The 9,580-nt window shown below is 32.9% G+C and overlaps 1 protein-coding gene and 1 non-coding gene across 2 annotated transcripts; one reads left to right on the top strand and one right to left on the bottom strand.

The window, feature by feature from the left end:
- Positions 1 to 935: 935 nt before the first annotated feature.
- LOC116350956 lies at positions 936 to 1,098 on the top strand. Its single transcript, XR_004202062.1, has one exon. It is a non-coding gene; the product is annotated as a U1 spliceosomal RNA (small nuclear RNA).
- Positions 1,099 to 1,333: 235 nt separating this feature from the next.
- LOC116350711 (putative fatty acyl-CoA reductase CG5065) lies at positions 1,334 to 8,728 on the bottom strand. Its single transcript, XM_031782614.1, has 9 exons — positions 8,524 to 8,728; positions 3,414 to 3,645; positions 2,947 to 3,341; positions 2,779 to 2,888; positions 2,628 to 2,711; positions 2,414 to 2,553; positions 2,127 to 2,338; positions 1,906 to 2,059; positions 1,334 to 1,831 (listed from the first exon to the last, which is right to left on the bottom strand). The coding sequence occupies exons 2-9, from the start codon at positions 3,618 to 3,620 to the stop codon at positions 1,568 to 1,570; spliced, it is 1,566 nt and encodes a 521-aa protein (XP_031638474.1). The 5' UTR covers positions 3,621 to 3,645; positions 8,524 to 8,728; the 3' UTR covers positions 1,334 to 1,567.
- Between the last annotated feature and the right edge of the window lie 852 nt (positions 8,729 to 9,580).

The following is a 9,580-nucleotide window of genomic DNA, read 5'->3' as shown; positions in this document are numbered from 1 at the left end:
CACTAATCGAGGTCATGTTTACTCTTCAATTGAATTGTTTCAATGAAACAGATAAACATAGAACAAAAGATGCTTCATCAATAGATGCATTGTCATTGTAAAGCAAGGCAAAATCATATGATAATTCTTTGAACAGACTTTTATCTATGCACCGCTTTCTTTTTCATTCTAAAAATAATCCATAAATATGAATAAATCTGAAATTTCTATTTTTAATTGAATAATAACGATTATGTTATTTATTTAAAAGAAAATTATTGTGCGCATTAAATGTTATTCGGTGAATACTTTATGAAAGTCTGACACTGTTTACTCAATCATTTGTTAGTATATCAATATGATATGGTATACTAATAGAAGGCTTTTATTTATTGTTTGAAGTGCTTTTGTGTGTCAATAAATGAAATAAAAAAATATCGAAAAAATTATGTTTAAGAATTGATACTTTGCAAAACATATGACATAAACAATAAATAGAGATTTGAGCCTTTGAGCATTTGTTTTCGAAAAAACTTTCTTCAGATATCGATTTAGCCGTTGATATTTGAGATTTTTTTTTTTTTCATTTTTAGAATTACTTACTTGCATAAAAATCCTAACAAATTAAAAATAATCAAAACTATTTGAACCAAATCTCAATAGGCAAATTGCCAATTTTCTATGTATAACCGTTGAAGTGCTCAGTCTATAACTACATCAGTAAATATAGCAAACAAACATTCAAACGCAATGTAGACACGAATGAAGTAAAAGGAAAAAGAGCAAAGAGCGTGCACGGTCATTCTGCACGCGCTACGCTTCTCACATGTATGTCGACTTCGTATCGTGTGTACTGTGTACTGAGTTGAAATTTTTTCGTTTGCATGATGCTTATAATTCACTGGCGCAACGTATGCGTAGCGTTAGTAAGTACTTGTTCGATGCGATGCCAAATCATACTTACCTGGTGTAGAGATTTCTTTGATCAAGAAGGAAGATTCTCCGAAGTGAGGCGCGTCATTGCACTTCGACGTGGCTGACCTTTGCGATTAGATCTCAAGTATCTAACTCGTACACGTTATTTTTGATAGCAGGGAAAAGCGTTCGCGCTATCCCTTTTTATCTCTTTGAAAAAGAAAAAAAAAAAGAAAACAAATAAACCAACTACTTTGTTGTGGAACATACAGTTTTTTTTCTAATTGAATGCTAACGCAAAGAATGTTGATAAAGTAAATATAGTTTTGTTCTGTTTTTTTTTAAATATATATTTTATTTGTATGGAAGAATAATCTAAAATACATGAATATGAAAAATCAGATGAAATCATATTTCCTTGTGTGTCGATATACGATTTAAAAGAAAAAGATAAACGAAACATGGAAATCGATATTAAATTCTGAATGGATGCAATATCAATTCAAATTATGCTTACTCTGTGATAAAATTATTTGTATTCAGAAATGCGTCATTGCTTACGGCCAATATAAAAATTATTCATGTATAATATTGTATATGTTTTATGTTGAATGTCGTACATATGATTGAGTTGATTCAAAATAAAATATATGGAAAAATGTCGGTATTGCTGTTATTCGCTGTAATTTTTGTTGAATCGTTTGTATAAAAGTCCGGCTGATTTATCCAAAACGTTTTCAAACGAAAAAATTATGTTGCTCCAGTACGAGTATATGAGCCAAAAAGTCAATCCATAAAACAAGACTGAAACCAGTCTGTCTAATAGATACAGTCGGCGTAACAGAGTACGAGCTTTAGGCAATGTCTCTGGTTTCTCTTTGAGTAGATAATGCCGAGCGCCAAGAATATAATGACCAATATAAGCATTCCAATCGACCTAAAAATAGACGGAATAGGAAATGGCGAGAATTCAATTAAATGAAATCCTTTCGGCATAAGATGATATCTTACATCTTCTACGCTGAAATAAAAGATCTCTTTGTCTTTCTCAGACATATTATCTTTCATGCGTAAGAATTTCTCATTCTTAAAGGTCCAATTTTTGGTAGTGTAGTATTGCAACACTTTCAAACCTTGTGAAATGCGCCGTTGAATACCAACCAAACTGAAAATACAACAACAATGTTTTATTATCATTGCTATTTTTGTGTTAATGCACTTTAATCACATACAATGGCTTTCTTCTCATTAACACCAATAGAAAGTCGATTAGATAAGCCGGTAAATAGTGGAAGAAAATAACGCAAAACATGTGATGCCAATAATTTGATTTTATCGAACCGTCTGGATACCAAAGTGAGAAACACAATGGATTTTCATAAAAGAATTCACGTCCCTTTTCGACGGCAAGACCCCAAGTCATTTGCTTATCGTGCGCCAAAGTCTACAATACAATTTTATAGAGGAAATTTTTCGATTTATCTAAGAGAGAAATGAATAGGTCTCTGTTATAACTCACAATATTTCGAAAATCAACGTCTTTGTTTTCGTATTTCAATCCACGTTCCCATGCGGCTGTTATTATTGCATTCATACATACGTCTACTGGGAGAATATCAGCGGGATAATCTGGATTACAATGCATTGACCGCACAACACCTGCAGCAAAAGCATAAGACATGTGTATTGATGGTATTTAATGTGATTTTTAAAAAAAAGATTTTATATCATACCTCGAGCAGCTCCAACCATCAAACCAGTGGGGCCATTCATACCTTCAACCCATCCAGGATACGGTTCTTTCCAAGCAGCAGTAACTATTGAACGAATATGATGTTCGTTTTAGATAAATAAAATGAAGTAAGTGCGATAATATTTTGATACCGATTGATGGACGGGCAATTACAATGGGAATTTTGCCACAGTAACTGTTCACCAAGTCTTCAGTTAGTGCTTTTGTATAAGCATACGTGTTCGGTAGTCCATTTAATAATCTGCAAATTCAACTTTTTTAAAATAATGCCAAAGAAATGGTTTCTAATGTATATTTACTTGGGTGTCAAATATTCCAAAATGTCATTATCCAAGTGTTTACACAATGTTGCAATGGCCAGCGGATCGTTTGGTGCTGCATAGGCACGTTCTTCAAGCACCTCTTCGTTGCACTGACAATAGGCCGTTGAGACATGTGCAAATACTTTTAATTGTTTCATTTCGATGACCAATTGTAAAACGCGATTTGTTCCCAAAGTGTTCATATTAACGGCGCCAGTCAATTCTTGATCAAATCGTACATTTGCTGCACAGTGAAATACGATGGTTGTTTTTTCGATAAGGAGTTTTCGGTCATTTTCACTCATACCCAATCCATCAACCGAGACATCGCCTTTGATTACGACAATTTTCTCCAATTGTTTCGGATTTGATTCACGAATTCGATCAAAAATCTAATTCGAAAAAAAAAAACAGAAATCTGAATACTTTTTTTTGTATAAATAGTAATTTTATGTGGTACGTACCATGTGATTTATGTAATCATCACGTCGTTGTTCAGGTTCAATGCCACGTTTTGTTCTCATCAACAGGTAACATGTTTTAACTTCTGGACAGTCGCGTAAAAGTTTTTCCACTAAAACTTTTCCCATAAAGCCTGTTGCACCCGTTATAAAAATGATTTGGTCTCGATACCAATTCGCTATATTCGATTCAGATGGATTTTCCCCCATGTTGGTTGCTTTTATCTTGATTTCTCTGTGAAAAACATAAAAATTCATTATCAGAATCTATGTGATTTTTTTTTCTTCAAATTCTTGTCTAACTTGTCATTCATTTGGAAAACCCCGTTTTTTATCCTATTTGTAAGTCATATTTTCATTGTACTTTTTTTTGTTAATTGAATCTAATTGCCATAATATCTAAAAATAATAAATTTGCATTTAATTTTTCTCGTACAAAGTGATACGGTTCAACGATCTACAAACTATATTGCAGAATATCGTTAATAATTGTATGTTTTTGTTATGACGTCACAACGACCGCAAACACTGAAATTGACGAGTTTTTCTCTCTCTTCTTCTCACCTCAATCGTACTGCTTAATGTCGCGTGCAATCAGCAAAATTCTTTGCTTTACTTTCTATTTTCAGCAGCTGCAAAATGATTATTCGCCACTGATTATGATCATCATAGATGTGTTGCGGTTTCTTTTTCTCATTTTACCATACAATGAACTGCACAGATTTCACGGTCATGTTTACGCAACTGGATTCCATTTATGCGTGTCAGCATAGAGAATTGTGTGTTTTTCCAACCATTTAACTCTATAATAATGTCTAAATATAGATCGTAGAAGTGCGAGGAAACGGCATTTTCGAATTCAATGAGCGATGGTTCTTATGGTGTGTCTGCATTTTTCTATTTTTAGTTGTGCAGCCAAACCGCCTATAAATTAATACCACAAAAATGCGAGAATATTCTAAAACCGCAAACATAATTGAAGAATGCGAACCAACAAATGAGACAATGATAGACGATTGGTGCATTGTTTTTACCATAAATGTGTGAGAGAAAAATTGGCGATAAAGTGCTTGCAAAACAAAATTGCAATTTCCTTATACGGACAGACGTGGGTATATGATTTTATAGAAAGACTACAGAGGCATGAGATGGTCATAGTGAAGCATTGCCGCCGATGACTATCGGGAACATTTTATTACTCATTTGGAATTTTCCATTTTTTTAAGTGCATGCTGTGCGCTAAAGAACAGCACTAGGTGCATGTATATACATTGAAAAATGAATTCAAGAATTTGTTTTGACATGAAAGAAATAGCTCGTTGGTCTTCAATTTTCTTATATTTAATTAAATGCTGTTAAGACGCAGCGCAAACGATTTTTCTTCCAATCGTACAATGTATCCAAAAGTACAATGGTTGAATGATAAATCAATCATTTTTTTGCAATTATTTTTTTCACGCTCAATGAAATATGGCATAAAATTTACAAAAAAAAAACTTTTTTTGTGTATAAACGGTGTATTTACTTACTCTAAACGATGTAAACAAAAATTACGTTATTTGAATGTGTAAAATATTAAATGAAAACGGCAAACAACTCGTAGATTTAGCATTTATGCAAAAATTTAAAATACAAAAAGTCGGAACTACTAATGTCATTATGTCAAAGTAAATATCCATTGGAAGAGATGATTTTTGAGTTTTAGATGGCAACAAAAACCACCAAGAAAGTCTTTCGGTTTGTAAAAAAATTGCTTTCATTTGACCAAATAAAAATATTTGCATAAATCATTACCGTTTGGAGGAAAAGCAATACGTTATATTTAACTAGTCGGGTGCAAATGTGCGAACAAAGGAAATGTTATATATTCAAGTGCGTCTATTAGCCGCAACAAGAAACATACATAATGTAATGACCGTAGATCGTACATTACTTGGAATTTACGTAAATCTGATATTCGGTTAATGTACGTGACCGTCGATTTAGAAGAATTCGATATGTAAACAAAATAGACTATAATAACAGTTGTTTATGCCATAATATTATGCGCCGAATCATCCGGAAATACCAAATGTAACAAACTTTTTTAAAAAACATTCTGAAGCAAACAAAATTCTTATATTGCTTAAGTTCAACGATTTTTCATGCATTGAGTATAAGTCTCCATAGAATTGTTGCTTCAATTATATCTTGAAAGATGCTAGATTTTTTTTCGTACGAATTGCGTTTGAAATTTGCATAAACGTGAACGTTCAAGGCAAATACAATTAATTCAAACACTTTGTTGACAGTACGACCGATGTTTGTACACAATAAGATGCAGTTGAATTTTATCAGACATTCTATTTTCCATTCAATTGACTGGCACCTGCTATCATTCGAATAAAATCAACAACATTTGTTAAATTTGGCCTTTGCACCTACGCAATTTTGCTGCCTTCAAACATAGCGACGCACAAACTGCAAACTTTGCTATCGTCACCGCGAAACATTCTGAAAATGGATTTTGTGTCTTTATGCGATACATAGGAACAGAGCTGTGAACATGCGACAAAGGTTATATTGAGTGACTTGTTTAATTTTTGCATCCGATAAATGCGGTCGAACTTATTTCAAAATCTAACGTTTATTTTTTTTTCTCGCGATTTCAAAAATCACGAATTTGTCGGTAATTAACTGGAAAACGTTCGATCATTCGCTGGTAGAGATAAGAAAGCAGCGATGACAAATAATGGTGTCAGATGCCATTCAACGACATTTTTGCGATCGTTAAGAAACGTGATTGATCGCGTGTGCAATGTGACAGACAGTATTCGTTTGTGACGAAACGTTAGATATGTGTACCGATAACCAAAATTGTGCAGTAATTTTGCAGCGATTTTCCATGAAAAGCGATTCGATTTCAAGGCAGTCGTAACGTAAGCATTTGTCACACATCAACAAATAAAAATAATAGCTTAAAAAGTAAATGCTAAGTAGTGATGTTTTTTTTTAGTAGTGATTCATGCAATGTGATTGTGAAAATGCAATTTACTATTTTCAATTGTTTAAAAAGGCATGAAACAATTAAACCGTAAAAAGTGGCCAAAGGCTCATTTGAATGCAGCTATTACGACGAGATAATCAATATTGGAACAAGGCAATAAATTGAAAGTGAGAATTGGCCATTATTTTGAGCAGTTCAATTCGTTTGTTTCATCCATAACATCAGTGAGCGCATTCACCGAAGCCACTTCTGTTCTTGTGCTTAAAAACCACTCAAAAACTCTAATATTAAGCAATCCTCCGCAAATTACCCACCTATTTTATGAATAATGATAATTGTCTTTATAAATGCCATTTATTTCAAATATTCTGTTTCGTTTCGTTAAATCGTTTATTTCGCGCGCACTGCATTGCAAATGATGAAATTTTCTGAAGAATAAAAAAAGATCCGCAAATATTCGAATTGCTTTTTTTTACTTGATTCTTTCGTTCGCGCGTACTCATTCGATCTGACGCTTTTTATCGAGTGCATATTATTTATATTGAATAATATTGAGGTAACAGCTAGAGAACTCTTGATTTATAAGCATTCAAGTAGAAGAGAAAGATAGAAGAGAGATAAACATAGCCATGCAACCTCTTGATTTCACTGAAATCATTAACCACTGCAATCCCACTTGAACAAAGAGTTCACTCTGCAAATGCTATGAGCTCTTAATCTAAATGCACTTAATCAATGTGCGCTTTTTCTTAAATATATTGTATAATGCCTTTAAAATATATTCCAGTTTGCGTCGATGATGTGAATCGGCGTTAACTCAATTACAATGCACATATAGTTAAAATAAGGGACGATAACTAAGCGAAGATGTAACTATTTCATTTGGTTCGATCAGTTCAAGGAATTCTTCATCGAAACGATCTCGCTCGTCGAGAAATCATGCGAAAACCTTGAAATGCAGTCAAAACATATTTTTCACCACAAATTATCATTACAAAGAACTATTTTCTGCGCTACTTAAAATGTAAAAAAAATGTACAAAATAATTATGTCTCCTGATTCATGTCTCGGTATAATTTAAAATAGTTTTGAAATAAACAATCTTGCGGTTTCACAGTTCAATATGTCTACGATATAAATTTACTGTTTTTATTACCTTGGAAAAAGATTTCGTATCAGCCGAGTCGGCAAGATGCACATAATTTATGCAACGAATAATTTTTTCTTTGTCTCTTCGCGAATATCGCTTAAAGGGGCACATGTTAAATGGGCGAAGACGCATACTTGTTGATACAGTGTCATTTATCAAAATCTCACCGATTTTCATTAAGTAATTTTTTATGCAGCCGCAATTTCTCTCAAAGTTTACATGTTTATTGAATAACGTGCAGAGTGTGTTGCATTACAAAGGTAGTAATTACTCAAATTTGGCGATCGATAAGTGGGCACATGGCGGGACGAATTTCTCTTTAATTGTGCAATACGAATTTGGTCGATGCGACAAAACTCAACGAGAGTATACGTGCATTTTTTACGCACTTAATTATTAAGAACCATTTACAATGCTTGGCAACCTTTTATATCGGAATAAAAAAAAACATTGATTTTTGTACGTATCACTTTGGTACGAAAACTGATAATGATTGAATGAGTAACGGTATCGGTTGTATTTTCGGCGATACGTAACACACTCAAATAATGTCATTTTGAATTAATGACTTCGTAATTTAGAGTGAATATGTTCGGAATTTTTTAGTCAATCTGACTTTAATTGCGTTGCAAATGTCAAATCATATCACAATAAAACACTCGCTGTGCAATTTCTGACAGAATATTGATTTCAAAGTGGATTCATATTCATATGAATGCTATTTTCCCACGAAAATAATTGTACAATAATCGTAATATGGTCGAATGTTTATAAGATTGAAGAATTATTTTCAGATTTTTTTTCATAAAATTGAGTGACTAAGCTTTGGAAGAAGTTGCATCAATTGAAAACAAATTATAAATTCCAACAACATCTACACTGCAACTTTATTGTACGTACAATAATAAAAAACAATTTGCATAATTACAAATAGGTTTTTTATGTATATATTTACTTAATTTCAAATTTTAACTCACATAAAATTCCTTTTACGATTTCACTGAATTGCACTGAATAAAATCACTTGAATTCCCGGTAAATCTCAAAGAAATAAAAATAAGTTTGAACATAAACTCAAATCGAATCGCACGAAATACTGTAAAGTCCGTAGATATGAGGAGCTGCTTCTAGGCAAATCCGTTGTGCTTGGGAGTCACGAATCAACTGATCGTATGATTTAGTTAAGACACTTCATCGATATTCAATCGAAAGACTGACTCAATCGACACATTGAGAAAAATATATTGGCTTTCCATATGAGGTGTGTGTTTGTCATTGTTGTTCGTAGTCATCCCGCTCGATGTCGATTTATTGTGAGAACGCATGCATACAGAGGAAATGACACTTACCTCCCAATATTCTACGTATGGAGCGATGTGTGTATGTCTACGTCTCAATGCGAAGATATAGTTTGTGGTTTGGCGTACAACGTTGAATGTATTTGGTATTCACGCATTGGAATTATGTTCGGCGTACTTATCAAACTGTTTTCCACTTATGTACATTTGTCATGTACAAAATTATTATGAACAAGAGGTGAAATATCATTAAAAGTTTGATTACAACCAATTTGGTGGCAGGAAATATGCTGAGAAGTTTTGCAAGGATTTTCAGAAATTTGATTCGTCTTCACCTTTTATCGAAATCAGTTCTTTTTTCATTGTCTGTGTTTGAAAGCATCTTTTTTAATATACATGTGTAAATCTTTACTGTTAAAAATGATGACACACACATAAAAATTTATTAATTGCGAAATGTATCCAATTAAAAGCGAATGTATTAATTGTGTTTAGTTACCAGTTTGATGTAAAAATAATGCGATTAAAATTTAATATTTTCGAGCATAAAATAAGTAATGTCAGACCGATAGAAATTCATATTGTTCGAGGGGAAGGAAAGTAAACACATATTGTAGTGCTCATGGAGTTCAAGGAAATGCCTCATCAGTTATTCGCGAATGCAATCATACAAACCTCTGTGACGTTGATATGTTTTTTGTCGCCTTTACCTATACGTACGCCAGATGGAGCAAGT

Source organism: Contarinia nasturtii, unplaced genomic scaffold (genome assembly GCF_009176525.2).
Source record: "Contarinia nasturtii isolate CC-2019 unplaced genomic scaffold, AAFC_CNas_1.1 Cnas_scaffold_4311, whole genome shotgun sequence".
Classification (NCBI taxonomy): domain Eukaryota; kingdom Metazoa; phylum Arthropoda; class Insecta; order Diptera; family Cecidomyiidae; genus Contarinia; species Contarinia nasturtii.
Note: the sequence above shows the minus strand (reverse complement) of the source record. Positions and strands in the feature narration are given on the sequence as shown.